Raw genomic sequence first — 15,444 nt, 5'->3', positions numbered from 1 at the left:
TTTTCCCATCCTAAATCGGAGGTGACACAGTGGATAGAGCACTGACTTTGGAATCAGGACTGGAGTTTGAATCCCTTGTCTGTATTACCTTGAACTGTGTTACTGTGTTACCTTGAACAAGTCACTTAATCCTGATTGCCTCGCATCCAGGGCCATCTCTAGTCATTCTGATTCATATCTGTCCACTGGACCCAGATGACTTCAGAGAAGAAAGCGAAGCTGGTGACTTAGCACAACAACCCCCTCACTCCAAATCCAATCATGTGCTTGTTAAGGCATCACCTCCCTGATGTTGTGGTCTTCTTCAAAAATGAAGGACAAACACTATCATCATCATCATCATCATCATCCTCCTCCATTCCTCACTCTTACAGTTCAATGGCATCATCTCAACAAAGAAAAGGATATATGTGCTCTCCCCTTCCCTTATCAGAATCACTGGATCTCAAAATTGGGCACATTTAGCCCAAGACCATTTAGCACACCTGAACAACAATACCTTCTATCATCTGCTTGACAAGTGTGTTTGCTTGAAGACTTCTAATAAGGAGGAAGCTCTCATCTCCTGTGTCAGTTCATCCCACTCTTGTTTTAGGGGTTCTAGCAAGGTTTTCCTTAAGTTAAGCCTGAATTTTCTTCCACTCAATGCTATTAGTTTGAGTTTGGAAGTCAAACAGAACAAATCTGACCCTTCTTTTGCATAAGTCTTTCAGAAACTAAAAGAACAGATTTCATATCCTAAGTCTTCCCTTCTCCAGACTCAGCACATTAGTTCTGTGAACTTACCCTCAAGTGGATGAACTCAGGTCTCATTACCATCTTAGTTGCCTTCCTGTGAACCCTCTTCAGTTTATAAATGTCCTTCCTAAAATATGATCCAAAATGAAACACAATACTCCCAGTTTGGTCTTACAGGCAAGTGACCACTATTATCAGCTCCCAAGTCCTAAACATTATAATGCAGCCTAAGATTGCATTCATTCTCTTGGTGGCCTGGTCACCCTGTAAACAAAATGAAACTGAATGTAGTCCTCAGATCTTTCTCTAGGGGAGCTATTACCTAGCTATGCTTTCTCCATCTTGTGAGAGGCAGCTTGGTGGGGTGCTACAATTGGAAAGATCTGAGTTCAGGTCCTGCCTGTAATATTTACTAGCTTTGTCAGCTTGAGCCAACCATTTAACCTCTCTTGTTTCTCAATTTCCTGGGCAGTGAGGTGACACAGTAAGAAGATATAGTGTCAGACCTGGAGTCAAGAAGACTCATTCTGTCCTCAGATACTTACTTGCTGAATGAGCCTGACAAATGACTTAACCCTATTTGCCTCAGGTTTCTCATTTGTAAAATGAATGAACTGGAAAAGGAAATAGAAAACCACTCTAGTGGTTTCTTTGTCAAGAAAACCTTAAATGGGGTTGGACAAAAGTTTGGACATGACTGAAAACTGACTGAATAATATCTAGCCTCAGTTTCTTCCTCTTAAAATGATGATAATAATAATACTTATTTTGAAGAGTTGTAATGAGGCTCAGACAAGAATATGTATCCATAATGTGCTGAGTAAATGTCAAATATTATTCTAGTACATGTGAAGTTTATTTTTTTTTATTCCAAGCATGAGACCTTCCATTTATCCTTATTAGACTTCATTTTATTGGAGTTAATTCCATATTCTTGCCTGTCAAGATCATTTTGAATTGTGATTTAGTCATCCAATATGTTAGATATTCTTCTCAGCTTTATGCCATCTGCAAATTTGATGAATATGCCATTACCTTAATTGCTACAACTTCCCAGAATTGCATACAGTCCAGTAGTACATTTATGCACAATTTCTTCTTGTTCCCAAAAATCAATCCACCATCCACCCATCCCCTAACATCAGTTCTCTAGAAGAGAGTGAACTAGAGTAGCTCCTTATTCTTATACAAGCCCATAAAAATTCATTTATTCTAGGTCTCATTCCTTCATGGTTTTGTAGTCTGCTCAGTAGGTAACAGTTTTCTGAAAATTAATCTTGACAAATTGTTAATATATTGTTCCTTCCTTTGTTTTGGAAAATGTCTTTCATAGATACAAATGACCTTACTCTAAAGAAGTGCTTTTGGTGCTTCAAGCATTAGGGAAGGCCAATGGGAGAACTATTTGGGAGGCAGGGCTGCTTTTCAACACTCATCAAATAATTCTATAGGTAGCTAATACAGTTGGAAGGAAAAGAAATGGATTTAGATAAAAGGAACTGAGTTTGAATTTCCATTCTGGTTATTTTCCACCTGTGCGACCGGACAACTTAACCTGTTTTCTATAAAATAAGGGGAGGAGGTGAACTGAGTGGTCCCTAAGCTCTGATCTAACACTCAGTCCCACAGTCCCATGATCCTGGTGTGCACATTGGGAACAATGCTCAATAACTCAATAATTCAATACAATAACTCTACAATACAATAACTTTCCAGAATTTTGAACCTCTGGATAGATGATATCTTACTGCTTAGTTACAGAACACAGTCCAAACTCCCTCTGGCTCCCTTTCACCTCAACCTCAAAGGAGGACACTTTTCTTTTTTCATTCTTGACCCATTTTATCACTTCTAATATACCCATGAGAGTATCCAGGCACCTAGTAAATGCTCAATAAAGGTATTTCTTTGATTGGGAAAACCAGACAGTTTTATAATGCTGAGATTAGACATTTATACTCACCCTCCAAAGAAAATCTACTGCCTCTCCATTTCCATCTCATTGATAGGACAGCTAATCCAATTATCAGTAAAATAGCCAAGGCTAGAGATCTCATTAGAATACTCATCTCTTCCATTCCTCTCCAAGATAGACTGGGGAACAGATTCCCAGAACTCTTGATCTGTCAACAAGTCAACCAAACAACTTTCCAGTTGAATTTTCTTATTTTTGACCATAAGAACTCCCCTGGGAAAGGCAACCCAACAAGAATTTCCTGGCCTCACTAGAAGAGTGGGGGGGGGGGGGCAGGGAGAAGGGGAAGTAAAAGTGGCCTCAATCAGGAATAGCAGAAAACCTCAGATTTTAAATGTTCCCTCCCAGAAGGCCAGCAATGGATATTTTGAATGTGTTGACACTCCTGACTTCATTTATCAAGATTTTAGCACCCAGTCACCAGTCACTCCCCATCCTATTTTTCTAAACATAAAATATATGTGTCTCCCTTGACTAGAGTAAAATTGTGAAGTCAATGGAGTTTGTTTTTATTGACCTCCTATATCCCTTCAACACCCACATAGATTACCAGGTATCCACTGTCCTCTGGAAGATCCTCTTCCATTTAAAGCTTCTTCTAGTGCAGGAGTTCTGAATTAGGGTTTTTGAACTTTTTTAAAAAATGTAAATAACTGGAGCAGCTGGTGGTGCAGTGGATAGAGCACTGACCCTGGAGTCAGGAGGACCCAAGTTCAAATCTCACCTCAGACACGTAATAATTACTTAGCTAGGTGACCTTGGGCAAGTGATTTAACCTCACTGCCTTACAAAAACCTAAATAAATAAATAAAATGTATGTAACTGTCTTTCTATGTAACTGATTTCCTTTATAATCTTATATATTTTATGTATTTGAAAACAATATTCTGAGAAGCAGTCCATAGGTTTTGCCACACTGAAAAGGAGTCCTCATCACACAAAAATTAAGGACCCTTACTCTAAAATAGGACTGTAATGAACTCAGTTGTTCAAAGATGTCAGTAACTGATAACAACTGTCAATAACTGATAACTTAAAATGCCCACCCCCCAAGAGGGGATTTGCATTTTGGTGGAAATCAAAGTCTGAAGCTAAAGTAATAGAGACTGCAATATCAACCAGAGATGGGGAGGTATTCTGGCCACAGAAGGATCTTCCCTAGCCTCTACAATCACAGAGTTAGCACCAAGGCTGGCTCTGTTCCTATTGCCAAGGAGACATGTGCTTTGGAAGCCACTGTTACCAGACCCCTTCAAGCTGCCAACATTTTTCAGATGGAATTCCCAAATCTCCCAGGGCCTAAGGAGAGTGGAGGTCCCAGTTGGCTTGCAAACTCCTGGTTTGAATCAATCCTTCTTCAGGATGTGCCGCAAGGCTCAGAGAGGTACAGCCAAAATTGTGTCATCTTTCTAAAGTAAAGCAGATTGATCCACAGTTGCACCTTTCACTCAGTGGGCAGAGAGGGGGTGAACAGAGTTTTATATGGAAGATGGAAAATAGGATCTATCTGATATTAGAGAACATTAGAAGAATTCTTTTCCTGTCCAGTTTTACACTATGTATCTAGGAGGATGTGATGGTCTTATATTAATCTGTAACCTGTAATCAGCTATAACCTGGCTGAATATCCTTACAAGATCTCAAGAGAGCATTGAATATTTCAAGACAGGGAAAGCAAGAATCATATAGCATTAGAACTAGATCATCTAGTTCCTAGGTCAAATTCTGACATTATATGACTGTGGGCCAATCTCTAAACTTCCCTGAACCTCAATTTCCTTATTTATTAAATGGTGATAATAGTTCCTGAACTAAACAACTCATGGGATTGTTGAAACCATTCCAATACAAAAAGGGGGAAGGGATCTTTGTATGGAGAAGTTGTTGTTTTAGTAAAAAAGATTCCTGAATTTGAAGTCAGAGGTTCTGATTTCAAATTCTTTGGTTATTTTTTTAATCTTGGGAAAGTCATTTTATATTAAATTATATAATTCAAATTCAATAAATCTTACCCCAGAGAAGAGTTGAGAAAAGGCATCTTCCATGAGACATTGTGGCAAAGTAGTTAGAAATCTGGTCTCAGAGTGATAAAGACCTGGATTTGAGTTCCAACTCAAATATACTGGGTATGTGACACTGGATGGGTCATTTAACCTCAAGGCCTCAAGTAGCTCATTAAAACCATAAGTAGCAAAGGGCAACAAAAATGTACGTACCCTTTGATCCAACACACTACTGGGTCTATATCCTGAAGAGATAATGAAAAAGGGTTAAAACATCACTTGTACACAAATATTTATAACAGCCCTGTTTGTGGTGGCAAAGAATTGGAAGTTAAGTGAATGTCTACCAATTGGGGAATGACTGGACAAATTGTGGTTATATGTACTTTATGGAACACTATTGTTCTATTAGAAACCAGGATGGATGGGAATTCATAGAAGCTCTGAAGGATTTGCATGAACTAATGTTGAGTGAAATGAGCAGAACCAGAAGAATATTGTACACCCTAACAGCAACATGAGGGTGATGATCAACCTTAATGGATTTGCTCATTCCATCAGTGCAACAATCAGGCACAATTTTGGGGTATCTGTGATGGAGAATACCATCTGTATCCAGAGAAAGAATTATGGAGTTTGTAAACAAAGACCAGACTGTTAACTTTAATTTTAAAAAAACATTGTCTTATTATGTCATTTTGCTATCTCTTATACTTTATTTTTTTGTCTTAAGGATGTGATTTCTCTCTTATCACATTCAATTTAGATCAATATATACCAAGGAAACAATGTAAAGACTAATAGACTGCCTTCTGTGGGGGGTGGGGGAGGGAAGTGAGATAAGGGGGAAAATTGTAAAATTCAAAATAAATTAATAAAAATTTAAAAAAAAACATAAGTAGCAAAGGAATCACCAATCACACTAATTAAATTTCCTAATTATATTAATGCCAGTGCCTTCCCCAAGTCTTATTATGACATCTCTTCCCTCTTAGAAGTTGCTCTTTCTAGTTTCTGATTTCATCTAGAGTCAAAAAGTAGGGGTAAGGATAAAGTGAAATAAGGGGATAGTGTGATTTACCCTCAGTTTATACATTCACCCACAACCCTGCATAGAAACTCTCCTTTGAGAAACTAGAACCTATCTCACTGCCTGTCACTGAAATGAACCCTGAACCAAAACACGAATGTGCAGAAATAGAAGTGGACACTTCAGGGGACTCCCAGTCTTTGGAAGGCATAGCAATCCCTGCCCTTGGAAGAAAAGAAGACAAAAATGTTAGGTATACTAATAAAACAAAAAATGAAGATATACAGGCTGGATTTATAACTACTAAAGGGAGTGTCATTCCATGTGTAAGGCAATGGCAGTCATAAGATCAAATGGTAAAGGGGGCTCAGAGCCATCTGTCCAATCTCATTTTTCAAGTGAAGAAACTGAGGTCCAGAGAGTTTAAATGATTTGCCCAAGCTCATAAAGGTAGATAGCAACAGAGTGGGAAACAGCTCCTGGAGGAATTTGTATCTTGAAATTTCACAGTTGGCCAGAGGTTGTTTTAGAAGCAGTTATTTGTTGAATCTCCTTCCTAAAATTCCGTTATTAAAATCACTTTCACTTAACTTCACAGGGCAAGGTAAGAAGACCTCCAGTGAATTAATGATCAGAAATAAGGCTTAGAGCTCAAAAAACAATGAGATGGAGACACTAGCAATACCATTTCCTTTTATTTAGAGCTTTTCATTTGAGAAATCACATGGATTGTTTTGGATCTCCCTTTTTTCCTTCCTAGGATGGGATTTTGTTAGGAGCAGTTGGTGCATATGACTGGAATGGAGCTGTGCTGAAGGAGACTAGTGGTGGAAAAGTCATTCCTCACCGAGAGTCATATTTAAAGGAATTCCCTGAAGAGCTGAAGAACCATGGAGCATATCTGGGTAAGGTCACAAAATGTAAATGACCATCTCTGGAAAGGTGAAAGGCAGAGTTACTTAGGAGTTACTAAGGGAAACCAGAACTTTTTTATTGCCTTTAAAGCAATTTCAATACACTGGTATTTACCTAAAGTTCACATCAAGAAAGAACAATTAGCAATAAATTATGTTTCTCTTCACACTTTTATTTTCAAGGTCAATTATCTAAAATATTTTGCCCTCATCAGAAATTTTTGCACATAAAGCATTTGCTGAACTTGGTGTAAAAATCCAAAAAATTGTATGGTTTCCTTGACTAGTCACTACAGTCAAGGCAGAAATAACCTCTTATGAAGAGCTTTGTGAAAATAAAGACAAGTAGAAACACAATTGGTGAATTTACTAATTGTTCTTTGGGTCTGATATTAGCCCCCATTAAATCTTTAATAGTATTACATTCACTCAATTATTTAAGAACAGATTAATCCACATATTCCTATTTCTAAAACTTTCTCATTTTTATCAATAGAGATGAGCCAGGACAGGGTTAGATGTCAATATGTCAGTTTCTGGTGTCTGTAATCTGAAGCCAAGTATACAAGATTTGATGTCATCAATTATTTTATATTATCTGTCTCTTCTGTTTCCTTCCCACCTCATATCCATTACCCTGAATGATAAAGATATAGCTTATAGGTATATCCATTTTAAGTTAGTCAGCTTGTTTTTTCCCTCTCCTCCTTTAGACCTTACCTTCTCAGGAGGCATGGTCTACACCTTTTCCTTGTACCTCTAACCCCAGGACCCCTGAAATAGTATCAGAACTAAATAAGCATTTGAAGAAAGTATGCTCAGAAGGAGAGGCATAAAAGTCACGTTGGATTGGCAGACTCAGAAACTAAAAGTCACATTAGAAGTTGAAGGAGGATGGCACCTTAAAATAAAATAGCAAAAATAATACCATTTGTAAAGTGTTTTACAATTCAAAAAGTATTTTGCCTAAGTTATTTCATTTGATCTTCATCACACCTGGTGGAATAGCTAGGGCAAGTATTACTATCCCCTTTTACAGGTGAAGCAACTAAGGCACAGAGAGGGAAAGAGACTTGTCCACAGTCTTATGACTAGTAAGTGGCAGTCATCATTTAGGTCTTCTGACTCAAAATTTCATGCTCTTTCTGATCAATTATAGGCACCCCCAAAATAATAGCAAAATTAATACTTATTTACCAAGCATCTACTCATGAGAATCAAGGATTCTTCGAGCTTGGAGGAATCATATATATATGAATGATGCAGTTCAAATTCCTTGTTTTGTAGATGAGGAAATTAAGACTAAAAGAGGGTAGGCTCAGGTAGGACTAAAACCCAAGTCTTTTGACTCTCAGTTCAGGGTTTTTTTGCTATGGATGCTGGAGAGGAAGTGGGATTCAAAGACATCCACCAGGTCTTCCACTATTTAACCTGTCACTTTTCTGAACCTCCCTCTCTAGACAGGAGATGCTGAGGAAATGACATTCTCTCAGTGAAAGGAGGTTGGCCTAGCCCATCCAACTTTAAGAATCCCCAGAGAGGGTACTGTTTGGGTTTTTCTGAAAATCAGGCTCTACAGAAACAGGACATGGTCAAATTATTCCTCCACACTTCAGGAAGAAAAAGTTTAAGAGGAAAATGCTCTGGGCATAGACAGAAGGAGTGGTTCCAGCTTCCACTTAAGGCAGATGTGTTGAGTTCTCCATCTTCCCTGTCCCTCCCCACCCCACTCACACCTCTGAGTCACCTTCTCCCTCTCTCCCAGGAAACAGGATCCAATTTTTAAGGTCAGAGATCCCACCAGGTAACTGTCAAATCCGATCTATGTCAGCAAAAGGACTTAATGACTTGGAAACCAATGAATTACAAGAGGGCTTTATGTCCTGAGGTTGCTTTCCCAACTTAGATTCTGGCATAACTTCCCAGACTTTGTCCTTAAATATATAGGCCAATTTTTCCTATGGGTGAAATAAGTGAGATGGGCCATTCCATTTTGCTCAGTTAGTATTGACCTGTACTCCCCCCCCTTAGTTGGAATGTGGTAAGTAAAACTAGCTGCTGTTTCAACCTCATAAGGAAGATCAGACCTGGGTTTTCGGTGCCCCGTCCCCTCTTACCTTGGGTGGTCTAAGGAGTATATGCAAAAGAAGGACAAAGCTACTGAGTGGTGGGTAGGAAACCCCTAAACCCTTGCTCCAATGATGTACTTCCACAAAAGCTTTTTAAGAATTCCTGGATTTACCTTTCTGGAGAGTAATTTAGAATTATGCCCAAAGGGCAACAAAAATGTGCATACCCTTTGATCCATCAATACCATTACTAGTTCTATACCCTAAAGAGATGAAGAAAAAGGGTAAAAACATCACTGATACAAAAAATATTCATAGCAGCCCTGTTTGTTGTGGCAAAGAATTGGAAATCAAGTAAATGTCCTTCAGCTGGGGTATGGCTTAACAAACTGTGGTATATGTATGTCATGGAACACTATTGTTCTGTTAGAAACCAGGAGGGATGGGAATTCAGGGACGCCTGGGGGGATTTGCATGAACTGATATTAGCAAAACCAGAAGTACATTGTACACCCTAACAGCAACATAGGGGCAATGATCAACCTTGATGGACTTGCTCATTCCCTCAGTGCAACAATCAGGGACAATTTGGGATATCTGTGATGGAGAATACCATCTGTATCCAGAGAAAGAAGTTTGGAGTTTGAACAAAGACTAAGGACTGTTACCTTTAATTTAGGGGAAAAAAGCTTCCACTTAAGGCAGATGTGTTGGGTTCTCCATCTTCCCTGTTCCTCCCCACCCCACTCACACCTCTGAGTCACCTTCTGCCTCTCTCCCAGGAAACAGTATCCAATATCTTATTATGTAATTTTGCTATCTCTTATACTTTATCTGTCTTCCTTAAGGATATGATATCTCTCTCATCACATTCAATTTGGATCAGTGTATACCATGGAAACAATGTAAAGACTGGCAAATTGCCTTCTGTGGGGGGGGTGGGGGGAGGGAAGCAAGATTAGGGGAAAAATTGTAAAACCCAAAATAAATAATATCTTTAAAAGGAAAAAAAAGAATGCCTGGATTAAGAAGGGGGATTTACCATTCCTCATTTCTTGTCTTTTACCCCAAACCTCTACCTCCTATTCCTCCCTTCCACAACTAGATTCCCACAGGATCCTGAGCCCCAGAGATCGGGGTTTGCACTCCATCAACCACCTCAACCCCACCTTGAGCTCACTATATCTTAGAGTTCAGAGCTAAGATGTACTCCATCCTCAAACCCAGAGTGATCTGAGAGGAGCATCTCAGGATTGTTCTCTCTTCCTCTATTACTACAAAATTTTTAAGGATGTCCAGAGATATCAGTTTTATCATATTGATCCTAGCTTGTGCCAGCATGAAGTTGCTTTTGAGTCAGAAAGACCTGAATTCAAATCTAAACTCTGATACACACAAGTTTGTGAGCCTGGGTAAATAATTTAACCTCTCTCAGTACCCTCCAAGACAATAGATCATAGAGCAGTTACTTGTCTGCTATGGTAGAGGAATATCACAGAGGTAGATAGTCCCCCCCAAAATCTGAAAGTCACAGACCCTAAGTGACTACAGAGGATGGAAGGACCTGCCCTATAGACCCTTTCTTTGCTATTAAGGGAAGGACTTGCAGAACCTGAGCAAGTGAATACTTGGTTCCCTAGGGTCAGGATAAGCTGCAAGGCTCTAGTCTAGAAAGTCATGTAACCCAGAGTCATTCCAGTGGCTCAGCCTTTATTTGGGTTAAACCTTTCCAAATATAAAAATTCCCAGGGTAAACACTAAAAATAATGCTCTTACAGTATCAGACCAAATCTTTTGCATAAACCCCTTCTTTACCTGTGCCCTACTGCCTGAGATTTCTTGATCATTTTATAGAGTGTTGCCTCTTTCTCATTCTTCCAAGAACTAGTCCTACCTGGAGTTCTGACAAGATGATATCAGGGAGCAGAAGCCTTTCCACCTATGTTCACATCCTTTCCTTCCCCTCTTCCTCAACAGGTTACACAGTTACTTCTGTTGTGACCCGAAATCAAGGCAGGGTTTATGTGGCTGGAGCACCCCGATTCAACCACACAGGCAAAGTCATTCTTTTCATGATGCACAACAACCGTAGCTTGATAATCCACCAATCTCTGAAAGGAGAACAGGTAAGGAAAGGAAAATTCTAGGCAAAGGGATAAGGAAGAAGGAGACAGGAAGGGAATGAATTGAGGGAGGAGTAAAGGAAGAGGAAGGAAAAGAGGGGAAGAGATGAAATGAATCCACTTCTGGTAGGGATATTGGAGCTCTTATCATTTCCCAGTGCCCTTAGTCCCTTCAAGACATCTGAGGCAGAGAATTCCTCAGGTCCCTTCTTCAGGCTAGCATATTTATCTATTCCAGCAGCTACTGACTGAGGGTTTTAAATCCTGTGCTAACCTCACCCTGGCAAACTAGTTGGTGTTTTCTGCTGTTTTATTTATTGCCTGGCTCTGTTATTTAATAGCATAAGAAAATTCCTGGAGAGTAAAAGTCCTTCTACCAATCCAGAGAAGCCAACCTGTACCAAGGAGAGGATTTGCACCCAGTGCTAGGGAGATATGCAAATATTAAGAACATTGACTGTCTTCCCCTACCACGCCACAGTTGGTCATAAAGTTATATAACCTCAGAATAGGAATGGAAGGATGCTTAATATTTAGAATGGTACCTTATGGGGCACCCTTTTATGAATCACAAAGTGACTTGCTATTTAAAATAAGCTGCAATGAAATTCCCAGAAGATTAACAACCTTTCTGAATTAACAGGTCAAATTTTCCCCACTCTGGACCACTAAAAATCATTCTCCTACCAAATTTTAGTATGAATGACAGTTTACCAACATCAATCCTAGAATGTAAAGTACAACCTCCATAAATGAGTGATTAAAGTTCAGAAATTTAAAAAAATTAAAAAATAAAAATAAACTTCAGGAATTGCCTGGGACACTGAGAATTTAAGTGACATCATGTGTCCTACAACCTGGGCCTTCCTAACTCTGAGGCCAATTGTCAAAGCATTGGACCATACAGTTTCTCCTATTTTCTGCCATAGCAGGAAGAATATTAGAAGTTTCCTGTCTAGAACAATCTCCAGCTCAGTTTTGCAGTCCTGTTTTCTCTGATTACCTGATCCATGTTTTGTCTTGAGCTCTAGTATCTGTCTAATCCCCATATTTAAACTGTATTTCAATTTGTTCTTACCATTCCATTCCTAGTTCCTGACTTGTTTCTATTGCCATGATCTAGCACTGCCCACAGCCTAGCATGAAAAAGGACTCCTGTCTATCCTAAATAAATATGTATATATACATATATATATGTATATATACATATATATGTAAGAATCAGCAAGCCCCATCCTGCTTGCTTGGTCATCCAGCTAAGCTGGCAGACAGCTGCTTACCACTGACATTTTCAGCCTTATTGCCACACACCCACGCCCTGACTCTGGCTGTTTTTTTCCCAGAATTGGCTTCTAGACCTGTAAGTTAGAAGGGAAGCTATTTGATGAATCTATGACATTTTTTTCTTGCTGGGCTCTGACTCTAACATCCGAATGATAAACCACAAGACTAAGGGATTCCAAACTAAGTAGAGTCCAAATCAACAGAACCTACATAGCTGAGGTCTTCAGGGCCCACATGTTTAGAAAGAGGTTCCCCTCCCTATTTCTCAATTTGTTTCTCTTCTGTCTGACCCATTGTTATAGGAGGCCAGAGCTCTCTCTCTCTCTCTCTCTCTCTCTCTCTCTCTCTCTCTCTCTCTCTCTCTCTCTCTCTCTCTCCTCTGTGTGTGTGTGTAGAAGTGTAGAAATATATACATATGTATATATAATATACATATACATTTAGGTCATATCTCTAACATATATGCATTATAGATATGGATAGAGAAGTAAAGAGACGTTTCATTCCTTCTGTCTCAAATATCTGGCATAGAGTAATCATTTAAAATGTTTACTGATAGGTAGATAGATGTTTTATTCCTTATCTTTGTATGTCCAACATCTAAAGCATAGATGGAGATTAATAAGTTTTTTGTTAATAGAAACTGTTGGTAGATAGGCAGATAGACAGTTTCCCAAAGCCCTATACCAATATCTCATCATGTCATAGAAATGATTCTGGTTCATGAAAAGTATTCCAAGCTCCAGCAGGTCTTTGAGCCATATCTAGCCCAAGTCCCAGCACTAACTAACTACTACCCTGAGGCAAGCAGTACCAGCTAGGGCAAAAGTATCAAAAGTATCAAAAGAGACTGTGGCATCAGGAAAAGTGATTTCATGACTTGTATATAAAGTGCAAAATTAAAGTGATGGAGCACTGTGCAAAGACGTCAATCTCATGGATCCATGTGAACCCAGTGGCCTAATATAGTTAGAACAGGTCGGTTGGCCATCAGTGGAAGATAGTGACTTTTTAGAGTAAGGTCTTTTCCGTATCATGAGACTCTTCAGGAATAAGGTATCTAAGAATGTATCCTCAAATATACTTTTTTAATTCATGACACAAATTTAACAGAGTAAGAGGGAGAATCAGCTAGAAGGTCTGGGTAAGGGCCAGTCCAACCCAGTGGGTTTGGGGTACCCTTGCAGGAAGATACAATGATAATCTGTGGATTTCTTTATGAGACTGAAGAAGAGAGGGAGAGAATAAATAACCTAGGGTATAATACATTAAATTTTAACATAAACATGTTCATTTTTACATCCTCTAAGTTTCCTACCCTGGACAAAGCCCCAATAGCCTGTTAGTTATGGTCCTGAATACAGGTCAACAACCAATATATCTGTCATTAAAGAGGGAGAATAAGACAGAAGAGCCTTCATGGAATAGAGCCACAGAAAAAGACACACAAGTAGGATAGTCAAGGGTCTACATAGTAAAAAGCAAATAGACCAATTTGGCTGAAACATGAAGGAGAGTGCTATAGTTATACCATAGAGGGTGTTAAATATCAAACAGAAGAATTAGTATTCTTTCCCAGAGCAACAGGGGGGCCAAGTGAAGCTCACCCCTCAAAGTATTCTCCCACTCTGTGCTGCAGATTGGCTCCTACTATGGAAGTGAAATCAGTTCGTTGGATGTGGATAGCGATGGGGTGACAGACATCCTACTGGTCGGCGCACCAATGTACTTCAGTGAGGGCCGAGAGCGGGGCAAAGTATATGTCTATGTTCTGAGACAGGTAATGCCATAATAGGGTGCCATCCTGTGGGGGCATCATGATGAGTAAAGCTCTGGGACAGCACATGATGAGTAAAGCTCTGGGACAGCACTCAAAACCTCATTCTGCTTGGGAAATCTAGGCCCTTGGTACTTGCATAATTTAAAACAGATCAACCTCCATTGGGCTGGAGCATCTTAATTCTTCCCCTTCATCGACCTCAGTTTCCCCATTCTCTTCTATGAAAGAAGATTGAGCTATGGAAGTAGCAGTTTCTTCTCCTAATGTCTACCAAGACCTAAGAGGCAGAAGCCAGAGTTGTCTCCCCTAAAGGCAGAAGGCATATCCGGGAACATCCCCAGGCAAAGAAGGGAAATGGATGACTGGATAAGACAAATGTCTGATTGACAAGAGGTGTCAATGTCCCGCCCCCACAAGTGCCCAGTGCTCTCCCCACCTCAGGTCCCTCATTGAGGTGTCTCACCCAAGCATCACACCCCAGGGAGTGCCCCAAGTTCTGGGCCTTTCTCTATCCCCTACCCCCGCATAAAATGTATCTATGCATTGTCCCAACCTCTCAGGGCTTAACTGTCTTTTAGATATTATGATAAGCAGAATTGGTCTGATATATGATAAATGTATGCAGGCACATAATGGCTTAATCAACTCACCCCCTATAGAATAACCTATATATAATTTACTGGGGTCTTTTGAAGACAAAATGTAACTTTCATAAGACTCTAGGATCATCAATTTAGAACTGAAAGAAATTTTAGAGACCATTTAGTCCAATCCTATCATTGTTCAGATGAGGGAACTTAGTGAGGTTAACTTGATCAGGGTTATATAGCCATTAAGTGTCAGAAGCAGAATTTGAATATAGGCCTTGCTGATTCTAAATCCCACATTCTGTCCTTTATACTCTGGTGCCTCTTGTACAAATTTTATTAGTAATAGGAATTTCAGGAGCTAGGCAGAGTAGTGTGAGAGATGATTCTGCCTATACATGGTAACAACTCCAGGAAAGCTGGAGCTCTCCTCAGAATTCAAGTCTAGGAAGCGATCAGGGACCATATAAATTTGTTCAGACGATCACAGAGACAAAGTTGGACAGAATTTCAGAAACCATCTAGTTTAGCCTCTTAATTTTATAGATGAGGAAACTGAGATCCAGAGAGATTAAGAGACTTTCCCATCCATGGCCACACAAGTATCAGAGATGGCATTTGAACATCTTGGTCAGGATCTAATGTTCTTTCCATTATAGCAAGTCAGGTGGCCAGACGCTAAAGAATGAGCACAAACTTGTAAGATAAGTTATTTTGAGAGACAGACAGAGAAAAAGAGAGATATAGATGGATATATGTATGGCTAGATAGAGAGATATGAGAGACACAGAGAAAAAGGAGAAGGAAAGAGAATTAGATAAAAAGAGAAGCAATTAGATGTAGGGATAGATGACAGGAGAGAGAGAGAGATAGCAAAGACAGAGAGGTGCATTAGAGAAATAGATGGATTAGGCAGATAGAGTGAGATAAAGATAGGTAAT

At 39.5% G+C, this 15,444-nt stretch overlaps 1 protein-coding gene across 1 annotated transcript in view; it reads left to right on the top strand.

Annotated features, from left to right (window-relative positions):
- Positions 1–15,444, top strand: part of ITGA11 (integrin subunit alpha 11) — a 218,526-nt gene that overhangs the window by 142,092 nt on the left and 60,990 nt on the right. The window contains exons 11-13 of the mRNA XM_074234488.1: positions 6,507–6,651; positions 10,707–10,855; positions 13,776–13,916. Of these exons, the coding sequence (XP_074090589.1) occupies positions 6,507–6,651; positions 10,707–10,855; positions 13,776–13,916 (435 nt within the window). The remainder of the gene's footprint in view (positions 1–6,506; positions 6,652–10,706; positions 10,856–13,775; positions 13,917–15,444) is intronic.

Source organism: Macrotis lagotis, chromosome 4, assembly GCF_037893015.1.
Source record: "Macrotis lagotis isolate mMagLag1 chromosome 4, bilby.v1.9.chrom.fasta, whole genome shotgun sequence".
NCBI classification, from domain to species: Eukaryota; Metazoa; Chordata; class Mammalia; order Peramelemorphia; family Peramelidae; genus Macrotis; species Macrotis lagotis.
This window is presented reverse-complemented; position numbering and strand designations above follow the sequence as displayed.